General features: G+C 38.0%; 1 protein-coding gene across 3 annotated transcripts in view; it reads left to right on the top strand.

The window, feature by feature from the left end:
- LOC124721674 (uridine-cytidine kinase) overlaps positions 1-27,259 on the top strand; it is a 125,589-nt gene that overhangs the window by 60,421 nt on the left and 37,909 nt on the right. The window contains exon 7 of one of the 3 annotated variants that reach the window (XM_047246747.1): positions 566-2,812. The exons of the other annotated variants lie outside the window; for them this stretch is intronic. Within the exon in view, the coding sequence (XP_047102703.1) occupies positions 566-669 (104 nt within the window). The 3' untranslated portion in view covers positions 670-2,812. Of the gene's footprint in view, positions 1-565; positions 2,813-27,259 lie in introns of those variants that run through there. 3 annotated transcript variants of the gene reach the window in all.

Raw genomic sequence — 27,259 nt, 5'->3', positions numbered from 1 at the left:
CAACATGTGTAATATTGGTTGGTCATGAATGATGGATGAGCATTTATGATGAAAAATATTAACTCAGAGCACACATTTTCTGGCAAAGTTGTTATGAAAATGTTAATCACACATATCTTGATTCTGTCAGTTGAAACTTGTAGGATCAGTTAGAATTCTCACAATGCCTGTGTGTGCACGCTCTAACTTCAGATTATCAATTATGGCACAGATGTTACTTCTTGTGGAAATAACTGTAAACATTACTTACTCAAAATGGGATTTTCAAATTCTAAAATGCTTTTCCATCAATACATATTTTCCCTGCATTTGCTGTCTTGTAAGTTAATGTGGGTTTTATCACAGCTGTATGTATTGCATCACACTTCACTGAACTGGTACATCAGATATATAATTTGTACTTTTGTCTGTTACATTTTAGATAAAATAACACTTTTCACCATATTATCAGTTAGCTTACAGATGCATGATTGCCACTTTTAATGTTGTGAATCTCCAGTTTGTGGTGCATGGCTACCCTGCTCCCCAGATCTAATGGGCTGCTTGTGCTGTTTTTGCGTTACAGTTGCCATTGACCTGATAGTTCACCACATCTGGGATATATTACATGGCGTGGTGAACCGAAGATGGGCTAGCTCTAGCTCAAGCTCAGAAAACCTTAGCAGGTAGATTTGCTGCATGATTTGAACATTCCAGGGCATATAACATATGAACCTTTGGCAGTGTCCATGTATAATGGTATCCAGCCATGCACTCAATAATATTTAAAAATGCTTTGGTTCTGCCACACGGACTTGGTATTTTACTGTGCCACAAAATTATTATAGTCAATAAAAGTTCTCAAAATAAATTATTTTTCAAGGATGTCACTTAACTGTTTGTTCAGTGTTACAAATGCATGTCTAGTGTGGCAGACACTATTCCTAACCTTATGTGAGGCAAGAATGTAAAGTTGGGTTATACTAAGCAAAAAAGAAAAAAAAAGAAAAAAAAGGGAATTGTACAAGATGCACAAGATTTGATCATGAATCTTGATCTATATGGTTCTCAGTATTCATTTCTTGCCTCATATAGACCTGCTGGGTGCTTTACTTTAGACTAAAAGTTATTTAATAAATCATTGAATAGTATTTCATCAACAAACTAGAAGCACATTATTGACTTTTGTCTTTTTGTTGTCTTATTTGTATTATTTAATTAAATATTCATATTTAATTACTGTGTCGTGGAACTGTGTCATTCTGTATATATTCCAGAAGCATAAAGCAAGTAAAGTTTTTGTATTAACGTGTATTTCTTGCACAAAAATACTTTTATTTGTTGTTCATGTTTAGTTACTCTTGTAGTATGGTACATAATTTAATTTTTGATGCTGCAGGAATATTATCAGGTAAACTAAACTATTTTAAATAGTAAGGCTGTGAAATAGTATCAGTATTTTACTGTGACTGATGAAATGTTACTTTGATAGCATATCTTGGAGAAAAGGTAATTTCAAGTTGTTTCAGAAGGTCAGCTGTATGTGTATTATATGTACATTTGTAAAACGGAATGCTTTGAACGGTCCTCTTCCTGTACACTTGGGAACTATCCACTGATTATGTTGTGCAGGAGGGAAATATTGTTCTCAAGGACTGCCTCTCTTTCCATAAAAGTGTGAAAATGAAATGTTTATTAATTTCACTATTGTACTGTAGTATTGATATGAGAGGTTATCTGCAGGATTTCTTTGATGGGAAAAATCACATCTTGGATATGACTCTGTGAAAATCAGAATGATTTTCACTTGTAACATTTATTTCCTTTCTGAGATCTGTATGTTCTGTATGATTCGTACCTGTTGTTTAAAATTGATGACACCATTATCTATATATAGATAATGCCAAACATTTACACTCTGCGAGTGTTTTGTGACAGTCTTCCTTTTAATAAATATGAACAATATCATAATTTGAGCCAGTTGCTAAGCACTAATAAGAACATGAAGAAAACCTTCTGTATATCGTCAAATCCTTCTTACATTGTGAGTTTACTAATGTTTACTGTTCTGCTTTCAGTCATAACGGTTTATTATTATTCAGATGCACATTAGTCAATTCATTCCGTGTTATGATATTTGTAATTGTGTGTGCCTGAAAATAACATTAGTATGGACATGTAGTAATACAATAGATGTCTGTTAAACTCCAAAGCCTACCTGAACGAGGTTTGCAATTTGTGTGTAGCAGAGGGAGATTAGTCATGTGTAAATAAATTGTAATCCATTGAGTGCACTATATTTGTGTGATTCATTATGAACTGTTTATAAGCTATCTAGTTTGTGTTTTGGATGTTATTGACGCTAGGGGAAGAAGAAAAAATCAGAAACAGAAAATATTTGGTCCTGAGAAGTAAAAATTGCGCACCTCTAAATTCACTTAGCAATTACTGAAAAAAAATCATACAGATTCTGCTACATTGTCTGTTTCTCTAAGTTATAAGTATTTGTGTAGCGAGGAAAAAAATACAAAGCTATAAAAGTTATTTTGCTGCAATAACTGCCTGTATCATCAGTATCTCACGGTTTTCACAATTTAAATGGTGCTCAGAATGCTGCAGAGATTTTTTAGAAACTTAAGGATCCTTCAGCTGTTATATCAGTGCTGAAGAAACAAATCAGAGCTGCAGTTCTTGTCACCATAACTTAAACAAATATTTGTGAGTATTCAGTATTTTTTATTGAGGTTTTGACATTCCACTTGTGAGACTGAGTTTTGATTTGGATGTACTTAAAATGTGGCTTTGTATTTTGAATAAACAAGTAAGAGCAAAATCTCATTTTTAATTTCCTTCCTGCCATCCCTGACTATGTGCTCAATAAACTCTGTCCATGAACTGTCTTTCTCCATCTTCCTGTACTCGTTCTGCTATTCCTTTTATTCCTTCTATATTGTTTTTTTGTTGTGGTTTCCTTCCAGTGTTTGATCATTACGCACATGAAAGTGTTTTTTGCCCTCTATATGAAAGGCATAATTTGAGTATCTGACTGTGTGTGAAATGTTGCATGTCAAAAAATACCAGCAACTTTTTTATATAATAGTTATATTACAGGTAGCAAATAAAAAGTAGTAATTTATTGGTTGTTGTTGGTATGATGAGTTAATGGTTTAAAATGTTGACACAGAAAGAGAGATTTTTTTTGAGGGGGGGGGGGGGGGAGGCAAAAATGTATGTGGAGACTCCTTAATTAATTGGTATAAGCCCTATAATTTCATTTCATTGTATGGTGACAGCCATAGTAGGTCCTAAATGGTGGGGTAGGTCATAAAGTATACAATCTCCCATGCCTCTGAAAGTTATGTTTTATTAAGGGTCCAATTTATTCAAGTTGTTGGAGAGGACTAAAATGTTGAAGTGGGTGCTTATGGCTATAATAGCTTCATATGATAAAACAATGGAAATATTGATAAATGATAATTGAATGCAATCATCTATTGTTAACAATGTTGTTTGTAATAGCAGTACTTTAGCATTACTATGTATGATGATGTAGAATGTGGGAGGTGGAAGGAGGAGAGAAAATGGATGAAGCAGAGCCAGTACAATGGACTGTAGAGAATATTCATTGAAATAAGAGAGATAATTGGGAGATGGGGAGGGAGAGAACATCTTGTAACACATACTCTCTCTTTATTCCCTCTCTCAATTTATCATTGTGGTGCTTGCAGAGTGGTTGCATACTGGACTTGCATTTAGAAGAACCACTTATAAAATGCCACTCACTGACCTGTACCACACAAGGATAGTGTGGCGAACCTCCATCACCATAAGTTGAGACAAAATTGACTGTATTCTAGTTATGTGGTGGGTGCGTGTTTTATATGTTCAGCGATCTTGTTTTGATTGAATGATGATGTGAATAGTTCATAATGAAGTGCATACTATATTGCATGTGCAAATGCAAGAGCTTTCCAACATCAAACCAGAAATATTACAGATAGACAAAGAAGAAACTGTCTCGTTCACTATTGTTCCTATTAAAATTTGATTTGCTGTCTTCGTGTGAAGTGCTTAGTGTCCATTATACATTACTAACACCAGTTACCCAAGAGTAATTGTATGTATTAAAAGGCTTGCCACTTGTGCAGATTTGTACTAGTTCTTTTGGTGTAGAAGGAAAAGAATGAGTATGGATCCAGAATCGTGAAAAAATATTTTGTACCATCAGTTGAGGATGTGATAGCTCTGTGAAGGAGTTTTACAAGAAACAAATGTTCACCTCAGTAACTGGCAATAATGTATGTAATACAGCATGTTACAATCAAATTCTGATTTTGTGAAGGGTAGAACACCAAGAATCTTTTATATGTGAATGTCACCACAATAGATTTTGTGGTCACTTGTCTCACAAATCCTGTGTCTAGCCCGTTACACTTTTCTGTTTCCTACTTTTTGTTGTGACCTCATCCTCTCCATTCTGTGATAAAACCCTGGACTCACTGCCTGGAAGATGGCAGTTGAAATCTGTGTCTAGCCATCCAGATTTTTCTCCAGTTTCCTTAAATTGCTAAAGGCAAATGCCAGGATGATTCCTTGAAACGGCACTGTCGATGTTCTTCCCCATCCTTTCCCTATCTCTAATGACCTCCTCGGCAACAGGACATTGAACTGTAATTGTCCTTCCTGCCTTCATGTCACCTGTTTGAGTAATACAGTAGAAACACCCTTTGTACACTTCTCAATGGACAGACCCAAAAAAAGTGTAAATTGCAGGAAAGTGTAAAATACAGGACAGCATAGGAAACACAAGAAGTTGTAGATTTTGTGCTTGTTGTTCTCTTGTTTACGAAGACTGCCAACTTAAGTGTTTTAGCCAATATTGTGTTACAAGCTTTATTTGTAGTACTTTTATATTTATTATCGTTAATGAATCCCACATTAGAAAACAAATGTCTTTTCAGAGTGGTTTCACGAGAGACTTTGTTTATGCCATTGCACACGATCAGAATGAAGAAGGAAATATGTGCTCGTGTTTGTGTGTGTCGACATTTGGCCACTGCCTTTGCGATTATCCCTTTTCCACTGTGACACAGCTGTTATTTTTGCTGGCTGCTGGCTTGTGATGTGTGGGTCATTGCTCTGATTCCTGCAGTTATTTATCTCTAAGCATTTGCAATTTCAGGAAGGTTCTGAGGCTTATTTATGTATGGAATATTGGAATTTACTGGAAAATTCAATGTATTTAGAATACACCTGAGGAAGGCAGGTCAGCTACAACTTTACATTAATGTGTGCACAGTACATATGTTTTCAGTGTGAAGTGTTAGCTCTTATTGACTAGCCTATTCTCATAACTGATATTTAATTCCAGATTGTACAAGACAATATTGGATAGGTTTACAGTGTGGTTGAGAAAAAGACCAGGAAATGTCTGTGAACCTACCAAGGGTGCTGCAGCACTTGCACATAATGGCATCATACCCTGTGATTCTGACAAGGGAACCTCCCCATCGCACCCCCTCAGATTTAGTTATAAGTTGGCACAGTGGATAGGCCTTGAAAAACTGAACACAGATCAATCGAGAAAACAGGAAGAAGTTGTGTGGAACTGTGAAGGAAATAAGCAAAATATACAAACTGAGTAGTCCATGTGCAAGATAGGCAACATCAAGGATAGTGTGAACCCAGGATCGCCGTGGTCCCGTGGTTAGCGTGAGCAGCTGCGGAACGAGAGGTCCTTGGTTCAAGTCTTCCCTCGAGTGAAAAGTTTAATTTTTTATTTTCAGAGAATTATTATCTGTCCGTTCGTCCGATGTGAGGTAGTATGGGGACGCTACACCTAAACAAACATCGTAACAAAACATTTGTTTTCACAGAGCACAGGGAAAACTGTGCGACTGTGAAACTGTTGCATTCATTTGTTGCACTTTATGTGACAAACTCTTATGTTTTCTTAACTTTTTTGGGAATGATTATCATATCCACAAGAAAACCTAAATCGGACAAGGTAGAAGAGTCTTTTTACCCATTCGCCAAGTGTACAAGTTAGGTGGGTCGACAACATATTCCTGTCGTGTGACGCACATGCCGTCACCAGTGTCATATAGAATATAACAGACGTGTTTTCCTGTGGAGGAATCAGTTGACCTATGACCTTGCGATCAAATGTTTTCGGTTTCATTGGAGAGGCACGTCCTTTCGTCTACTAATCGCACGGTTTTGCGGTGCGGTCGCAAAACACAGACACTAAACTTATTACAGTGAACAGAGATGTCAATGAACGAACGGACAGATCATAACTTTGCGAAAATAAACCTTTCACTCGAGGGAAGACTTAAACCAAGGACCTCTCGTTCCGCAGCTGCTCATGCTAACCACGGGACCACGGCGCTCCCGAGCTCACACTATCCTTGATGTTGCCTGTCTTGCACATGGACTACTCAGTTTGTATATTTTGCTTATTTTTTTCCAAGTTCCACGCAACTTCTTCCTGTTTTGTCGATTGATCTGTGTTCAGTTTTTCAAGGCCTATGCACTCTGCCAACTTATAACTAAATCAGAGGGGGGTGCGATGGGAGGTTTCCTTGTGAGGAACTTTGAGCATGTGTATTACTCGACAAAAGTGAACTGTAGATCTGGCTGTAGTGAGAAGTAACTTAATCGTGTGACGAGATACAGCATATTCCAATTCAAAGTCGTGCACGTTAGCTTGCTGTGCAAGCATAAAAAGTGATCACAGAAAATATCAGTATGTGCAAGTGCGAGGGAATGTGTAAGTGAATGCTGACAAGTGAAAGTTAAATAAGTCAATGATGTGTAAATTAACGGAAGGAGGTACACCTTGCTGAGTAGAACAAGATTTAGATATCTGTTCCAAATTGGAAGAAACAAAATGCACACAGTAAATATTTCATTACTGATATGGGTTTATGTATTATTAGGCAAAATTTTTTTTGAACAGTACCAGGAGTTTGCATAATCTTCACAGCCTTTGTCACGCAGAATTGCATTTCTGGGCTAGCAAAGAAGCTATGAGACAACTTGTTCCAGCTGTGGAATTTGGTTATAAAAGAGTCGTTATGTCTGATTGAGAGGCCATACTTGTGAAAAGGGCATATTACATTAATTTTTACACAGAAATAAAGCATCAGAATTAAAGCAACCAGTAGTTTATTTAGAAGAAATGTGGCTTCATATACATTACACTGTGAATAAATATTGGCTAAGAGGCACTGTTTGAAAGGTGCTGCTGACAAAAATGCCAATCATTTTATCATTGTGGTTCATATAGGCAAGTGATAGTTTTATTCTATGTTCACTTCTCTTATATAACAGCAAAACTTCGAGATACCATACAGAAATGGACGGAAAAGTTTTTTTTAATACATATAGAGAAGAAAAACCAAACTCCTCTAACCTTCTATTTATTCCATTGGCAACATTTTGCAAAAAAATGATTCCCCTGCAACTGCTGCCATGCTATCTAGTCCTCAGTTCCGTAGAACTGCAAAAACTGTAAGATCTGGTTAAGCCTCTCACTTCAAAGCCAGAAAAAAAGGCCAATGCTTTTGCTGCTAATCAATAAAAGTTGTGTGTCACGTAGCTTTGTCCAAGCCATTCAATGTGATGCTACTTAGGTGGGGTGTGCATCAGTCTTGCTGCTTTTATGTTCAAGCAGCTTTTAATTTGGCCTCACGAGATTGAGTGGACCTCGCTCCAGACCTTTACACTGTGCAAAATCTGGGGTTGTCACAGGGTATTGAACCCAGAACCTCCACACCACCAGTCGAAAATGCCGATTGTTAGAACAAGAGAGCTACCTACTTTAAATGTTGTGACATTAGCTTTTGATCCTGTGGAATTAGAACACTAGAAAAGTCGTAGGTCATGTAAAAAAAGTGTGTTGTAGTTACTGGAAAAGAGATACTTGGAAGATTTGAGGAAACAGAAAATGTAATAAAATTAGTCAGAATGGATACAAACAAAGTCAACATTATCAAGGAAACAAATTGATAAACACAGCTGAAAATTATAGTGATATTGCCAGGGAAGGTAGTCTTATGGATACTGCCACTTGCCATTGAAGTGTCATAAGCAGCATAGGTGAGATATACTATACATTTTGTTTCCATTTTTGTTCTAAATGGGCATGTCACTCAATGGCACATACAGACTTGTAGAATATGACAGTGCTCCACCTGTAAGACTACTAGAATGTATACGATTATTACATCTACCACCTGCTTTTTGGGCATAAACGTGACTGAGTTTACCATGGCCATGTATTAAGTTTACTCTGCCTTTCTCCTTTGTCGTAATACAAAGGTGTTACCTGGCATTTGCAGTTTCGTGGAGATGGTGGTTAATAAGCAGTATACAGAGTGCCACAGGTTTACATATCTGTTATTTCCAATTCATACAGTGAAACAAATCTTAAAAACAAGCTTATTAAAGGTTGTATGAAATACTCTCGGTGTTTGTAGCCTTTCCAATCAGAATAATATAGCATTCGATGGCCTACATCAGAACAATGGTCAGTCATCATGCTACCAGAATCCAAGTGGTCCTTGTCAGAAACAGTTTTAGCTCTGTGTATCACTGTATTTAAAATCGTTTTAGGCTGGTCTTTGAAACGTCTGGGTACTGAGATACACTGATGTGACAATAGTCATGTGATACCTCTTAATACTATGTCAGACCTCCTCCTGCCCAGTGCAGTGCAGCAACTCAATGTGGCATGGACTCAACAGGTCGTTACAAGTCCCTTACAGAAATAATGAGCCATGCTACCTCTGTAGCTGTCCATAATTGCAAAAGTGTCTCTGGTGCAAGATTTTGTGCATGAACTGACCTTTTGATTGTATCCCATGAATGTTCAATGGGATTCATGTCAGGTGATCTGGGTGTCCAAGTCATTGGCTCGAATTGTCAAGAATGTTCTTCAAACCAATTGTGGTTGCATATAAATTGCATCATTATTTGGAAAACATGAGGTCCATGAATGGCTGCAAATGATCTCCTAGTAGTCGAACATTACTGTTTCCAGTCAATGATCAGTTCAGTTGGACCAGAGGAGCCAGTCTATTCAATGTTAACACAGCCCACACCATTATGGAGCCACCACCAGCTTTGCACACTGCCTTGTTGGCAACTTGTGTCTGTGGCTTCTTAGGATCTCTGTCACACTCAAACCCTACCATCAGCTCTTACTAAACTGAAATAAGGGCTCATGTAACCAGGCCACAGTTTTCCAGTCACCTAGGGTCCAATAGATATGGTCACAGGCCCAGGAGAGATTCTGCAGGCGATGTTGTGTTGTTAGCAAAGCCACTCGCGTTGGCCGTCTGCAGTCATAGCCCATTAACACCAAATTTCACTGCACTGTCCCTAATAGATACATTCATAGTATGTCTCACATTGATTTCTGATGTTATTTCATGGAATAATGTTTGTCTGTTAGCACTGACAATTCTACTCAAATACTGCTGCTGTTGATTCTTAAGTGCAAGCCGTTGACCACTGCATTGTCTGTGGTGAGAAGTAATGCCAGAAATTTGGTATTCTCACTACACTATTGACCCTGTGAATCTTGGAATATTAAATTCCCTTATGATTTCCAAATGGAATGTCCCATGCATCTAGCTTCTACCACCATTCCACATTCAAAGTATGTTAATTCCCATTGTGCGACTATAATCACATTGGGAACCTTTTCACATGAATCGCCTGAGTACAAATGGCAGCTTCACCTATGCACTGCTCCTCTATACCTTGTGTACGCAATACTACAAGCTGTAAAACTTTGCGTCTGCCATTTCTTCCTAAACATTTGATGGTTTAATGAAACAAATTGGTTACACATGTATCATTCAAAGTATTTTGCACCGTTGGCCACATTCTCCCATCTTTCGGGCAGTGTACGAATCTCGTGTCAAAAAAAATTGTTCATCTTTTGAAGCGATCCACGAATCGATCCAATTTGTGACTTCTTCATGAGATTGTAAGTGTTGGTCAGCCAGGGCCATGTGCCATTGATCTAAACAGGTGATAGCCAGAGGGAGCAATGTCTTGAGAATACGGCGGGTGGGGTAGGAACTTCCCATTTTAACGTTTCCAAGTATGTTTTGACTACTTTGCAACGTGGGGTTGAGCTTTGTTGTGCTGCAAAATCACTTTATCGTGCCTCTTGCTGTATTGTGGCCATTTGTCTTTTAATGCTCTGCTCAAACACATTAATTGCATTCAATAATGAGCACCTGTGATTGTTTCACTTGGTTTTAACACCTCATAGTACACGACGCTGAGCTGGTGCCACCAAATGCAGAGCATGATCTTGGAGCCGTGCATATTCGGTTTGGGCTGTCTATGTGGAAGCCTGACCAGGATATCCCCATGATTTTTTTGTATTTAGGATTATCGTAATGAACCCATTTTTCATCACTGGTCACAATACGATGCAAAAAATCCCTTCTGTTTTTGCCTCTGAAGCAACTGTTCACAAACACACAAACGCCGTTTCAATGTCTCTTGGTTTCAGCTCACATGGGGACCCAATTTCCTTCTTTCTGAATCATGCCCATAGCCCTTGAGACATTTTGAAATGGCTGGCTGCATCACTCCCACTAATCGTGCCAATTCTTCTTGAGTTTGATGCGAGTCTTCACTCAGCAATGTCTCCAATTCTGCATCTTCGAAAACATTCTTTCGTCCACCACTATGCCGGTCTATGACATTAAAGTCACTGTTCTTGAAGCGTTGAAACCACTCATGACACGTTCTTTCACCAATAGCATCCCTTACCTTATGTACTAGAGAGCATTCGGTGAGGACTCAGCTGCTGTTTTCTTTATATTGAAACAAAAACAGTAACACCTCCCCACAAATGACAAGAATTAGGCTCGAAACTGACATTTTCAGTCAAGAATGACTTTATGATGCACACACAAATCAACTAACGTTTGAATGAGGTTATGTTGACTGAGGTGCAAGCTAACTGCCTGATGTCTGCGATATGTTTCTTTCAACCGCTACTTACTGTTGCTGCCACCTATCGGCAAATGGCGGAAGCAAAGTTGTACACCTTGCATCACCATCCGTATATGTGCATATCACTATTCCATGACTTTTGTCATTTCAGTGTATTGTGTAATCAGGCTTTTGTTAATGTAATGATAGTTGATAATTTGCCTTGTTAGCATTTTGTATAATGAAATCGCAACACGTGTCTTAGTTCTTTGATTTTGTGTGTGTGTTTATTCCCATCTAATAACCACTGACATCTGTTGCCCCCCAAGGTTTTTTTTGTTACCAGACATGGTTAGTACACATTTTATTCCCCTCATTTTCTTAATCTCTGTTTGCTTCTTTGTCAGTTCTCGTGTTTATTGCTGTATTGAAGGGTTCAATAATCTAGTTATTTGTACTTTTTCTGTGGCCAATTCTAAAAACTTGTGGTCCACCTATACAAGGATACCTTGAAACCTAATGAATGTGGAAATTTTAATGTACACAGCATATTGAACATTTGCAGAAGCTCCAACCTGGAGGATGAGGATTTTTCTTCCTTTACCTCAATGGCTCCAATTTTATGGTGCCAGTGAATTGTATTTCATACTTCCCTGCCTACTACATTCCTCAAGGAATGAAGTGCCCAGAGAATACATGGGAGCTGGATTTGTTGGCAGAGCTAAGAAAGAGCAAAGATGTCCTCCTCAAAAATTTGTTCTAACACATTTGGTGTCACCTGGACCCCTTGGAGCCATATAAGATTTTATATTACATTATCATTTATAATAATTAGAAATATAGATGTCATTATTCAATAAAGCTTTCAAATAACATCAGCACAAGTGAAACCAAAGTTGATTGTTTTATTCAATACTGGGCCCCAGACATATTCATTTTACCTCATTGAGGTTTTGTTTATTTAGCCAACATTTATTACTTGTCAGAAGTTCTTAATCGTTTAACATGCTTCCTACCTGTTAATAATCCCCATATTTCTTTTGACATAATATATTTTTTGACCAATAAACTCACATACACAATTTTAATAACATCAGGGGATAATTGTTTCACAAGTTTGCAATGTTGACACAAGCCAGTGTTTAAAAGTTTGTTGATGTTTTCACCATATTGCACCATTATGTGGTTCTGACATTAGGTTTTTTGTTGAAGGTTGACCTCTGGTTTATGATCATTACTTTATTTTTTGTGGTGTTACTATTATCAGTGGTTTTGATTTACAACTCACCACATTTGTGAAGAATTCTAAATGTTCTGTCTGTGACTTGTGGAGCATGCACATAGTTATGAGGATTCAAGTACTTATGCACCTTTTTTAAAAAAATTAGGTTGTTGTGTCATGAATAGTTATAGAAAACTTTATGAATTGGAGGATAACTTTTCCTGTAACTCATTTATTTTGTCAGTAATTCCATGTTTTGGAGGTTACTGTTCTTCCTTTATCTATTCTTTAGAATAGTCATATGTTCTGAAAGCAACTTTTCTTCATCCAAGTACTGTAGCTCATACATGATCAACCACTCAGTTAGTCATATTTTCTGATTGGGATGGTTTGAGAAGATGTTTCTGGAGGTGTCAGTCTGTGTGAGAGTAATTTTCTGTGAAGTCCCCCCCCCCCCCCCCCCCCCCCAAGAAAAAAAACCTCCATCAGGTTTTGGAGTACCTATACATCTAAAGATGGAGTGTGTTCTGGTTTTCCAGTCTGTATTCTGTACTGTGTATAGCAATTTATACAGTTAAATGAAAATTCAGAGCACTCATTTCGTTCACGAGGCCATTATATGAAATTTTTATCTGTGTAACCAAAACTAGTATCTTTAAACTTCCTGGCAGGTTAAAACTGTCTGCTGGAGCAAAACTCCATCGTTGAACCTTGCCTTTTGTGTACAGTGCTCTTCCTGATTGAGCAATCTAGGCACAATTTGTGATCTACCCTCTCAGATTGAATTCTCCCAGTATCTCTTTCCCATTCTTTGAAGCATCATAGAAGTTTTTCTGTATGCGTTGTGGGGCTAACATAACAAAACAGTGTGCATGCCATGTCAGAGTGAAAGATCCATTGTGGAAACAGTTCCTAAAATATGGCTAGGTCATTCCTCTGCGATATCCTGTCTTCCTGGAGTGCTAGACCCACAGGGTATGTGGGAGAAACTTCTGTGAAGCTTGGAAAGTAGTATAGTAATACTGGCATAATTGAAGCTGTGTTCATAAAAAGCAAGGTTTCAGTTGAGGATGTTGGTCTGACAAATTGTTTTAGATGTAATTCTGCTAAGTTTTAAAACAGTACATACCCCAGTACAGAGTGAAAGATTTGTTCTGGAAATATTTTGTGCTTAGTTGTCTGAAGGGTTAATTAGCCAAAAACAATCAAGTAGAAATTCATATCATGACTGGGTTCCTGTAACCATGCCATCAGTTTTCTCACAGAATTTGTTGCCTTATTGAAAGTAAATTGTGATGAGGCAGTGTCTGATTTGATATGTTCTTGTGTGAAAAAGTGCTGTGACATCACCTGTTTCATGGGGCTCTAGTTAGTAAGTGGACAACATTAAAAGAGATGGTAATAAGCAGTTCAGCTGCTCTTACCTATAGTAAAGTGTTCAAAATATTTATATTTCAAATCAATTAAAAACAGAACATTTAAAAATCTTTCTCCATAGCCTCTGACGTTCTCTCTCTGAGTAAGAAATGAAACAGGAAGAAAGTTATGCTTTAGTCCATGGCATGTGTCCCAAAAATCATATGTCACCAAGAAAGTAAACACCAGCTGAGAAATCCTGCATTATATTATCAGAGACATTAGTGCTGTGTAAATGATGTGAGACTGCAGTTAAAAAATTGTCTGATAGCACATGTGTACACTGTCACATTTTGAAGGTACGAGGACCACCCAGAAAATAAAGAATGTTTTGCCATACCAAGATACTCTTTCACAGTAATACAGAAACTGAATTACACATTTTGGCACATACTTTGTCTACTTTTTGACATAGTTACCTTGGACATTAATGCACTAATCATACCTTGGCACCAGTTTGCGTATACCCTCTCCATACCATGTGACCACCTGGCTATTCAACCAGGTCATGACAGTGTTATTCAAGTCCTCATTATTTGCAAAGTGTTTACCAACAAGGTGCTTCCTCGGTTTTGGAAACAGGAAAGAGTCTGACAGTGCCAGGGTCCAGACTGTAAGCAGGATGCTCAAACATGTCCCACTGGAATGTCTCGTGCAGCCAGCCTGGATGGCCGAGCAGTTCTAGGCGCTACAGTCTGGAATTGCGCGACTGCTACGGTCGCAGGTTCGAATCCTGCCTCGGGCATGGATGTGTGTGATGTCCTTAGGTTAGTTAGGTTTAAGTAGTTCTAAGTTCTAGGGGACTGATGACCTCAGAAGTTAAGTCCCATAGTGTTCATAGCCATTTGAACCATTTTGTCTCATGCAGCAAAGCTTGTGTCTGTCGGACAGTAAGTGGACATGAATTGTTGTGCAACAGAACAATTCCATGTTAGAGCTCGCCTCTTCGAAGATTCTGGATAGTCTGGCAAAGACTTCAAGGGTATTACAGTATGTATCACTATTGATTGTTGTGTTGGGTGGCTTCTGAGGCGACTGGGGATGACACCACTCCATAAACTGTTGCTCCATTGTGGGGATGGTATGAGAAACCCATGTTTTGTCTCCTTTAAAAATCTGGTCAATGAATGCATTGGCGTCCCATTCGTAACACTCCAAGAACACTAATGCAATACCCGTTCTTGTAGTTTTTTGGGAATCTGTGAGCATGTATGGCACCCACAGTGATTTTATTACACCTTCACCATAAATAGTAACAAGTCTGCAGTGAATGTACAGGGTCTAATATTTCCCCCAGCAGAAAATTAATAATATCTCACACCTCACAGTTGGCAGGATTAAAAAATGGCACAGCCATGGTCACAGATATCTCTGCTCTTACCATGTGATGAGATCTGACTTACAACCACATGAGGCAACTGTCCATATCACACTGAACACTAGAAATCAATGAGTGGCTGCCACAAGACAGGTGCACAGACTGTATGTATATATGGTGATCTTTGGATGTTATATGTGCTGAAGTATTTGAGAAGATATTTACTCTTGTACTGTGTAAGGATGAAAGGTATGAAATCCAATGAGAATAAATTTCACTAGTCACTTAAAATATTTTTAATAATACAGTTTATGCAGATGATGAAAGGAGTTTGTGGTTACATGATCATTTGACGCATTTGGTTGCATGCTCTTGGAATTGATAGTCTATTGGGACATGTGACTGAAGAAATGTAGCTTGGTATGGCATGCTGAAAAGTTGGGTCTTCTTTTTGTAACATTAGTTTTATATGTGTAATGGTGAGTGAAGTTGGCGAAGGTCTTAGTGATGAAGTGCACACTTGATGTTAACATAGATAACATATCATTCAAAAAATAATACCTAGATTTCATAAAATACTGCATACAAAATGAAGGAAATGCTTTGATCAATGTTGTAACCATAGTGTCAAGACCATATTTAGTGTGTTGTACAGCAGCAAAGAAAATATGCTGACAACTCATGAATTATTTCCATGACAGTTCTTTGCCCCTTGTGCAATGGAACATTTCCTTTCATCATCAATAATGGATGAATAAATCCACCCTGGATTCTCTCCTCTAGTAGTTGAGTACATATCTGACTGCAATGTGGTGGGCCCAGTTCAATTCCCAGTGCTGCCAGTGTTTTTCCTTGGTGGGAAGACTGGAACAGGATGTACTCAGTATTGTGGTGCCAGCTGAGGAGCTACTAGAATGAATAGTGTCCCTAAGGCATGGGAAGCCAGCAGTGGTCTGGAGTGCAGTGTGCTGACCTCATGCCCAACCATACTGCATAAGAACGATGCCACATGGCAGAGGATGACACAGTGGCTGGTTGGCATTGTGCAGGCCTCTGGGCATGGTTGTGGATTTTAGTGTGTGTGTGTGTGTGTGTGTGTGTGTGTAGTTTAGCCTTGTATGGAACTGAAACGTTGATGATAAATAGTTCAGATGAAAGCAGAATAGAAGCTTTTGAAATGTGTTGCAGAATAATGCTGATGATAAGGTGGGTAGGTCATGTAACCAATGAGGAGGTACTGTATAGAATTGGGGTGACAAGAAATTTGTGCCATAACTTGGCTGAAAGAAGGGACTGGTTGATAGGACACGTTCTGGGACATCAGGGGATCACCAATTTAAGGGATCACCTATTTAGTATTGGTTGGAAGTTTGGGGGGGGGGGGGGAATTGTAGGGGGAGACAAAGAGATGAATGCAATAAGGAGGTTCAATTGGATGTAATTTGCAGTAGTTATTCACAGGTGACGATGCTTGCACAGGACAGAATAGTGTGGAGAGCTGCTTCAAACCATTCTTCAGACTGAAAACCACAATAAAAATAATAAATAAATAAAAAAACTGAAGCTGTTGCTACCATTGTTGATACACTAGAATAGAAAGTGTCACATTGTGTGCTTAGTGCAAAAAGTAAATGTGAATTTATGATTTTATCTTTTTTTCTTAAACATTGTAGCCGACTTGTGAATTGTTTCTTTTGCACAGTTGGGACAATAAGTATTAGAGAAAAGCATCAAATTTTCAAAATTTTACTAGTAGAGCACATTAAGTATTTTGTATGAAATCAACACCGATGAAGAGCACATGCGTATTATACAAATTCTAAGTTTCGTATCTTATCTTTCACAGATATTTAAATCAGTCCTTTTCCTTATGTATCAATGCATATTATAAAACTGGAGGAGAGAGTGAGAGTGTTTCAACCAGACTTGGTACACATGTCACTTACTTTGTGGAAATCATTGATGTGGTGGTAAGAACTAGCTACCTATTAAAGGGGTGGGGGGTGAAAAAGTAAAGTAGCCCATGACATGTGACTACCCATAGTTTAGTCATCCAGTATTTGAGAATGAGAGCACTTGCAACAAGCTTTATACATAATTTCAAACCTTTGCAGAATTTTTTCTTGCCACTGAACTCCCCACAAAACATAAAAGGAAAAAAGTTTATTATTTACTACATTTTTGCTCTTCATATAGTAAAACTGCTGCAGGAACCATGGTGTTTTAATGTATTACTTCTGTACTACTAACTGTATCTGCGACACATTTTGGAGACAGCATTCACATATATCACTGAATGTACCAGAAAAATTGTACCATTGTATGACACACAGTTCAGGAGATATAATGTCATAAACACTAAGATGCATGAAAAACAGCTGTATCATGGAAGAGGTTTAAATTTATTACTTCATTGCTACTAATTCTATACACAGCACTTTACAGAGGGAGTAAAGTATGATGATGTATGTCACATAGTGCAGGAGATGCGTCATAAACACTGTGGTGTAAGAAAAGCTGCCACATAATGCATGATGTATTTCTGTTCACACCACGTTTCATGTACAGTAACCACGTATATCACTGGATGTATCTGCAAAATTATGTCTTTGTACAGTATATAATTAAGAAGACATGGTGCATAAACATTGAGCTGTGTGAAAATGAAACTGCAGGGCAAAGTTCACTAGAGATACAGCTTAAATACGTGTGGAAACACATGTGAAATATGTCTAAAATATATTTGAAAAGAACGTATATGGGTAAAGTCATGGGTGAAAAAGCTCATCCTAAACACCGGGAATGATTCCAATCAAATCTGGTACACGTATTAGTTACAGTCTGGAAAGAAATACTGTGTGTGTAAGAACCACTAACCTCTTTTTGGGGTGAGCATGATAATGTGGAGAGAGAAGAGGTGAGGGAGGAGATGGACAGACAGTAGGAGGGGGAAATGGTCAGAGAGGGGGGGGGGGGAGGGAGTGGAGGAGATGGACAGAGACAGGGGGAGGAAGAAATAGGGGAGGAGGAATTGGATAGAAAAAGGGAAAGATGAGGAGATGGGCAGAGAGAGTGGGGTGGAGGAGATGAACAGAGAGGGGATGGAGGAGGAGATGAACAGAGAGGGGATGAAGGAGGAGATGAACAGAGAGGGGATGGAGGAGGAGATGAACAGAGAGGGGATGAAGGAGGAGATAGACAGAAAGAGGGTAGAAGAGGAGGGGGGGAGGAGAGTAGAAGCTGGACTAATAGAAGCTTAAAATAAATAATGCTGGGTACTCAGCTAAAGAGAGAGAGAGAGAGAGAGAGTGTGTGTGTGTGTGTGTGTGTGTGTGTGTGTGTGTGTGTGTGTGTGTGTGATGGTTGACAGCTGAATATTAATCTGAAGTTTGGGGCTATTGCTCTTATATAACTTGTTGCCTGTGTAAAGCTAGGGGATCCAGTCTGGTACACTGAATTAGCATCAGACTCTTTCCCTTTTTCCAGGTTGTTAGGGAGAAGTCAGACATGCAATACTGAAGATGCATGTGACAATGCTAGCAATACATACATATTCACACACAAAGATGTGAATGTGTATATGTTAACTGTTGTTAATAACATACACAATACACTCAAATGTTTGCTGGCAGATAGGTAATAAATTTCTCAACATCCATACCTTTGTAAGCCAATGCATACACTTTTTCACTCCACATTAGCTTCTGCAGGTCAAATTTCTGCACAGATAATAAAAAAATGAGGTTGACTTAGTTTGAGAGGTACTCCTTTAATATTTCTCTTTTTTGTGATCCTCCACAGGAGTCCTACAATAATTACTGTCAATGATAGCTTGTGCATAATGAAATATTGGTTGAGGTTAGTGTGTGTCTGTTGCGGGTAGTGTTTGACGTCACTAAAGGCATATGACACCGTGTTGGGTGGCTGTGAGTCTTATGCCAAATCTCACTCCACATAGGGTGCAGTACTTCATTCATTCAGTTTAGCTGAGGTAGATACATGGAATGAAATGTGCAAAAAATGTAGAACCATCCAGTAAGACAAAATACCTGAAAGAAAACTTGTACAATACACTAAGAGGGAAAAAACTACATGAGCACCAAAATTGTAAGTACATAGAACTTAAAAATACAAAAAGCTGCATTTTCAGTCTCTTTTTCATCTCATTCAGGATGATAATCTCTGACTGAAGGAAGAAGGAAAATTATTGCTTGCTGTCCTGTCAAAAACAAATGTTTTAGAACCAAAGCACAAAAACAAATCTATTAGAATCAAAGCACAAACTCATATTGGGGAAAGAAATCAGCTGTGCCCTTTTCAAAGGAATCATACTGGTATTTGCCTTTAGGAATGTAGGGAAACAACAGAAAAAGTAAATCTGGATGGCCACATGGTGATTTGAATTTTCATCCTACTGAATATGACTGGATACACCTAACAGCTTAATGAATGCTCACCTGTACTGACGGTCTGTGAGACCAGTGCCAGCTTTCGCATTTCACCCATGTTAGCTTCATTACTTAAATCTCCTCACAACAAAAAAGAAGAGAAGATTAAGGTTTAATGTACCATCGATAATCAGGTCATTAGTGATGAAGCATAAGGTTGAGTTGGTGAAGGAAATCAGTCGTTTCCTTTTCAAAGGAATCATCCTGCCATTTGCTGTATGTGATTTATGGAAATCACTGGAATTCTAAACCAAAACAACCTGGGGGGATTTGAGCAAACGTCCCCTATAATATGAGTCCAGTGTGTTCTGCACCACCTCGCTTATTTCCTCATAACAATGGAGGAATTCCACTTGCAAACACCCTTTCCTTTAATCTGATTGCTTAAAAATAGTGTGGTCCATAGTACAAAGTTTGAGGCACATTTGAACACTTCCTTAACTCATTGTCAAATACAAGACTAAATGACAGTCCACATACTTCTATTATTTGTATACACTTTGCAAGTGTTAGTTCTCAGTGAGACAATGACACTACCACATGTTCTGTATTATCCAGTGCAACAAAAATAGTTTCAATTTCATAGATGTGGAGTAGTATGGTTGTTCAGTTTACTTTTCAAGGAGGGCACAGTTTTTTTTTCTGCTAGCTTCAGGATCCTACTTATAACAGCACAATGTCTTTACTTGTTCAAAAAATGATTACGATGTCACAGTGGTTAACTCTTTGATTGACAAAACTATATTGTCAATCGAGCAGCACCTTTTCCAGTGGCCTTTGTACTAGTACTAAGAGTTCTAATGCATTTTAATTGGCAATATTGCTCAAGTTGTCCACTGGCTAAGAACATTTGACAACCCCTATGTTTGTAGCATGGTATTTTGTCACCAGACGGCACTTATGTGACAGAATGTACCAGTACTGCGAGCTCCCAGATGGCACAGTATTTTTGTCAGTTTCATCCTAAATGTGGGAAGACTTTCATGTGGACTTTATTTGTTCACTCATATAAAACATTTACAGGTATTTTTACATTGATTCACATAAAGTTTTTAGGCAGTGGAGTGTTTTAACAGTTTACAAGTATTATCCTATATATTTTAAAATAAATATATATATAAATACTAAACTACAGTAAGGAAACTTCATTTACTAAAAGCCAATAAGATTTTGTTCTGGAAATTTAAAGCAATGCCCAATGAATGATCAGAGCATTGGACTTGCAGGTATTATGTACAAATAACCAACCATTTAGATTTTCTATTGTTCCCATAAGTTGATTGTGGTGAATGTTGAGATGACTTGTTTTTAAGAGGATGTAGATAACTTCCTTCACCATCTTTGTCATGTCTGAGCTTGTTGCTCATCTCTAATTACCTCATTGTCAACAGAACGTTAAACTGTTATTTTCTCTCCTTGCCATAAATTTCTTCTACCAGCATACTCAGTCTGCATCCAAATGTTATTTCTATCTCTCTATACAATGAGGAATAATGTGTTAAACTGGGTAGCAAAAATACTTGTAAAAATTGCAAGGGATTTGCATACCTTTGTAAAGTAATTCATTATCTGTACTTCTGCTCCTGTTACTACTACATGCTTACTTAAACAATTTATGAAACTTACACTGGTCAACCCATTAAGTTCTGTTATGTTCTGGATCTGACATCCCCAACTGTAGCCTAACTCACCCCACCCCCACCTCTGCTGCCACTCCACTCTTCTCACAAACATACCGTCTTGTCACCGTTATTTGTCTGTACAAATTCCATATTGTAATACAAGGTCAATTTTACTCTTCCAACTTATGTTGTTTCCATTTCTGTTCATAATTTCAGCAGATTTCCACATATTCCCTGCCTCATATAAAGACTGATTTTAAAACTACATATTTTTTCCTGAATTATTTTAAATCTGTTGCCATTTCTGAAACTAATTCCTTCTGATAGATGACTAAGTATGACAAGCTCTCTTTTCTATGAGGTCTTTGCTCCAATAAATGCTTTTCATTTCAGGTATAAGTTATTTTTTTCATGCCATACAGTAGTTCCATGAACAGATAGATTGTGGGCTATTGTACTATCTTTAACATCTTTATGGACCATATCAATAAATGCTGTCTAGTTATGCATACTTAAAAATTTCCTCTTCATGCACACTGTCAACCTCCACATTGCTGCAAATTGACGGCCATGTGCTGCTACTCATATTATTTTCTCTTCCACTGTGTCACCATCCAGGGAGCATGGCTGTTCTTTTGTCACCAGGTAACCCCATCTGTGTGCCCAACAGCAAATTGCAGTTGCACACCTTGCATGAATTTGTCTCATAAGCCCATCATTAATGCTGTGGGTTTTTTGGTTGGCTGATGTCATAAGTGTAACCACTAGGTTGATTTGTTTGTTGTGTGGTGGGCTTCACCCTCTCACTGTTATTGATCCATATTCATCTTTGTTGTATCGCCTAGGGCATGTTGTCTTGTCATTATGCCATAGCAGTCCCTTTTTCCACTGCCACCTCTGTTATTCACTAGTGACTTCATTTATTTAACTTGCATGCCCCTCAAGGGACACCATGTGGGTGTCTCACTTACATATTGATGTGTGCAAAGCTGTGTTTACAATCAGTGGTTGTTGCTGCATGAGTTTGTAGTAAAGGAACCTGCTCTGGTGATTCTGAGGTCTTGTATGAATCTACTTGAATTTGCATCAGGCTGTAGCCAGCCTCTTACCCTCTGTGTAAAACTCTTCCCTTGTCCATGCAGGTAAGTGTCACAGTGCTGATAAAACAGAAGTAATTAAGACTTTTGCAACAGGGCTGGAGCTGTGGCAGCTCTAAATTCTGTGAGGATTCCTTGATGTCATATCCTCTTTTTCAGTGGCAACAGTGTTATTTTGTATGGCACAGTGGTTAAAGCACTAAACTCGCATTTGGGAGGACAACTATTAAAATCTAAATCTGGTCAGCCAGATTTAGGTTTTCTGTGATTTACCTAAATTGGCTGAGGCAAATGCTGGAATGGTTCTTTTGATAGGGCAGTGCCATTCTCCTTCCCCATCTCTGAAAACAATCCAAGCTTGTACTCCACCTCTAATGCCCTCAATGCCAATGGCATGTTAAGCTCTAATTTTAATTCCTTTTTGGCTATTTTTTTAACGAACACTGACACACAGTGTAGCCATTTGCATTTTGTTGTCCCCGTTGGTATAATGATACCTGTTGTCTGGACTCAGAGGTACTGGCAGAGAAAATTGAAATGACCAGCTTGGATTATCTTTTACAAATGGGGAACACAATCTGCAACATGTCTGAAGAATTGGCTGTGGAACTCTAATTTAGAACCGAGTGGAAGGCCTAAAACAGAAATTTCAACTATTCTGTGACAACCTAATAATAATTTCATAAACTTGGGCTGTAGGCTTGAAAAAATAGGATTTCCCAACTTGCCATCTGTTTTAAATTGTATAACTCTTTGCCTAGTCAGGATGAACATGCTACAGGTGACTCTAAAATACACGTATCAGATTCCAAACAATGATCCTGATTCATCTATGGAATTAACTGTAAACTTTAATGAAAGCTCGAGTTCATAAGTGTGTACACTACAAAGTCATAAACTAATAGTTGGAAAGATTTTAACCTCTGTACAATTTTTGTAAACAGAAAATTACAACATTGGAAGTGGAATCACAGAACTGACTTCATGTGAAATTTCTCTAAAACATTTTTCTATGATTTTAAAGTGCATTGCGAAAACTTTTCAGTAACTTCTATAGCAGGGGCCTATTACACTGAACTATTTATCATTTGTTATTGATATCAACATGTGAAAAAGTGACTACATAGTTATTGGTGACACACCTGAAATTCTCAGTTCTTCTTTAAACTGTTCAGTCACAAAGGAAAATCAAGGAAAACTGATGCTGTCCAAACAGATAATTCAGATACTCACCCATTACAGAACTATATTGCATTTGTTGATAACAAACACATATGACTTCTTTGGAATGTTCCCATAGAGACTGAGATCAGTGATTGTGTTGCATTGTAGTAACAGTGATCACCAATGTATGAAATCATACAAAAATTAACATAAAGTTTACATGTTCAGTAAATTAAGTAAGCAGGCAATTTCTCAAATGAAATCTAGAATAATTTAATTTATGCAAAGAACAGGTAGAGAAACTATGGATCACAATTAGCACTTTGAGATTCAACCACTTTGAAAAATTTTGGGCCCCAAAATCCAGCTACTTATGCCATTATTTAAAATGTTACTGGCATGTCAGTGTTTGATATAGCTTAAAGAGCAATACACATTAAATAAGAAAAAAATGCTCCAAAGTGTATTTTTTATCATTATTTTAGTTTTGTGATAGGCTACCAGTTTTACAGTGACAGAAAGTACAACTTGTGTGAGGTGAGTTCTTGAGCAATCTCACAAAAAATTTGCTTTTGTACAGAAAAGCTGGAAAGTTTCTGGCTTGCAGAGAAGTATGTTGCAATAAGGATAATACCAGCTTGTGTCCTTTCTACTTGCTGTGCCAGTAGAGTGTTTCATCTTCTCTGAGCAAATCTTTCAGACCCATGCTGGAAGCTGCTTCATCTCTGTTGCAGGAATTTTTTCTGAAAGTGTTGTCCTACAAGCCTATGGCTGATAGTTGCACTAGGAACAATTTCGTGGTGTGCCTTTTTGAAAGAGTCCTTCACTAATTTTGTCAGACTGTTTCCACTCATTTTTCTTCCAATCCAAAATCATTCAATTCTTCTTCTAGTTTCCAAATTTTCTTACTCAATATTTGGGGCAGAATTATGAAAAACATAAAAACATAACAAGTGCATGCAAGAATATCATGGTAAAGCAAGCACACAATGGCTCAGTCATTTGCAAAGCAGCTATTAAGTTTGCTTCTGCTTCTATCAAAATAATTCAACTATAAACTGACAGCAGAGGGCAGCAACTTTCAAGGCACGGGTAGTGACATGTTCATACCTTCTTGTCATATGAAAGCACTCCAGTTTTCCAGTGATAGGTGGCTCACAGGTTGTGAACAATGCCACCCCAAAACACTCTTGAGTGTGGTCATTTAAATGCAGTGTCATGGCCCAAGTTGCACTTGGAGTTTGTCACAAAAGTGTTAAGTAAATAGCTGATAAAGCTCTGGAAAACAAAGTAGAAATCAGAGTAGTCATAGTTGTCAGAAATCCATTATTGTATGCAAGCAATATTTGGTAGTGTCTTCATAAACAATGCCTGTTCTACAGTAGGTGCAAAGCAGTGCATACCAGCACAGATAGCCAAGTGTTAATAAAAGTTTGGCTTCCAAAGGGCAGTGTACAAATTTTTAAGTAATTGCTACGGCAGAATCCTATTGCAGGAAACTTGAACATTTTATCCTTTGTTATTCATGTCAACACCCAAAAAAGATATAACCAGGCAGTTATTGTTGACACAACCAAAATTCCGAATTCTTCTCTACTCTGTTGTGTCACAAAGGAAAATCAAGAAAAGCTGATGCATTCAATTGAGGTGCTATTCCAAAGATTAATGATATAGATATCAATATTAATGATGTTGAACAACTGTTAAAATCACTTAAAATGTACAAGATCTCCACAGGTGGCAGAGTTCCTGTTAGGTTAAATATGGAGTAGAAAATTGATGACCTTTGTGCCAACCAACATGGATTCTGAGAACAGAAATCATGTGGATATACTGAGCGAGGTGGCGCAGTGGTTAGCACACTGGACTAGCATTTGGGAGGACAATGGTTCAATCCCGCATCCGGGCATCCTGATTTACGTTTTCCGTGATTTCCCTAAATCGCTCCAGGCAAATGCTGGGATGGTTCCTTTGAAACGACACAGCCAGCTTTCTTCCCCGTCCTTCCCTAATCCGATGAGACTGTCTGGTCTCCTCCCCCAACCAACCCAACCCAACCCCTCATGTTGATATGAACTCAAATATGATATGAGCAAAGCTATCAATGGGTGTAACTGATTGTGTTTTATGTGTGCTGATTCCCAAGAACCTTCTGATTCAGTGACATATGATAAAGAAAACATGTTTATTTTAAATGTGGAGTCACATTTAAGATTGTTTAGAGAACTTCTTGACAAACAGAATACAGCACATTATCCTAGTTGGAGAACTAGCCTTAGACCAAGTTGTAATATTAGGTTTTAAGTGGGAACTATGATGAAGGTGCTACTGTTTGTGTTATATGTGACTGACCTACTATCATATTAGCTGAAATATCAGACTTTTTGCAGATGGTACAATTGTTGTTGTTGTGATCTTCAGTCCAGAGACTGGTTTGATGCAGCTCTCCATGCTACTCTATCCTGTGCAAGATTTTTCATCTCCCAATACCTACTGCAACCTACATCCTTCTGAATCTGCTTAGTGTATTCACCTCTTGGTCTCCCTCTACAATTTTTACCCTCCACGCTGCCCTCCAATACTAAATTGGTGATTCCTTGATGCCTCAGAACATGTTCTACCATCCGATCCCTTCTTCTAGTCAAGTTGTACCACAAATTTCTCTTCTCCCCATTTCTGTTCAATACCTCCTCATTAGTTATGTGATCTACCCATATAATCTTCAGCATTCTTCTGTAGCACTGCATTTTGAAAGCCTCTATTCTCTTCTTGTCCAAACTATTTATCGTCCATGTTTCACTTCCATACATGGCTACACTACATAAAAATACTTTCAGAAATGACTTCCTGACACTTGAATCTATACTCGATGTTAACAAATTTCTCTTCTTCAGAAACGCTTTCCTTGCCATTGCCAGTCTATACCTTATATATCCTATCTACTTCGACCATCATCAATTATTTTGCTCCCCAAATAGCAAAACTCATTTACTACTTTAAGTGTCTCATTTCCTAATATAATTCCCTCAGCATTACCTGATTTAATTAGGCTACATTCCATTATCCCTGTTTTGCTTTTGTTGATGTTCATATGGAACAATTACCAATGAGGAAATGTTATCAGGTAAAACTGTAGTTATATCAAGTTATGCCTTGACAAAAAATCATCCAGATATTAAGATAACCAGATGGGCAGAAGGAAAAATGAAATTGTAGTTGCCTTCGAGTTTGCAGTAAACAAATCATAACTGAATTAAATCATGGGATGCAGATTCTTAGGAGTAACACTTTGTATGTAATGTGGAATGATCGCATATGAGAAATCTGCAATTTGGCTATGGGGGATATCAAGTCATCAGTCACTACATTCATTCACAACATGTTGCTGAAGTATTTAGAACCAATATCGAGTTGCGTAGCCCAGTCAACAAAGACCAAAAAAAGGTTGATTGCAGGGGGGGGGGGGGGGGGGGAATTCATGCACTCACAAATTTTGGTACAATGGTGAGAGGGAGTGCCATGAACAACATACTAAAAATTCTGACTGAGTGTGAGTGAGGGGGTGGGGAGCATTTAAAGATCAGTTTTTATGTTTTTCTTGAGTAAAAGTTAAACTACATTAAATTAACTGCAAAAAAGGCCCTCTTCCGTTTTTCTTGAAGACTAATAGTTTCTGTGTTGCGTGGGATGGAAGCATTGCAGATCATTAACCCTAAAACCACACTGCAGTCGTCCACAACATGGCCATTTTACTATCATAACTATGAATGCACCATTTGCTGTCAGCATGGAGTCTACCTTCAGTGTTTGTGTAGTTAATGAGACGCCAACATCAGTCAAGTGAATTTTATGTGTTGTTGTGCTGTATTTTTGTGTTAGGGTCACATACGAGCCCAAGGTGTGGTTTGTGCAACAGCATTGTACATAAAGTACCTTGCATTATTTTAAAATAAATGTCATGTATAGTTGTTAAAATACTGATCAAGGTATTAACCTCCATTATTGACCATTTATTATTAATTTTATAA

Source organism: Schistocerca piceifrons, chromosome X (genome assembly GCF_021461385.2).
Source record: "Schistocerca piceifrons isolate TAMUIC-IGC-003096 chromosome X, iqSchPice1.1, whole genome shotgun sequence".
Lineage (NCBI taxonomy): Eukaryota > Metazoa > Arthropoda > Insecta > Orthoptera > Acrididae > Schistocerca > Schistocerca piceifrons.
Note: the sequence above shows the minus strand (reverse complement) of the source record. Positions and strands in the feature narration are given on the sequence as shown.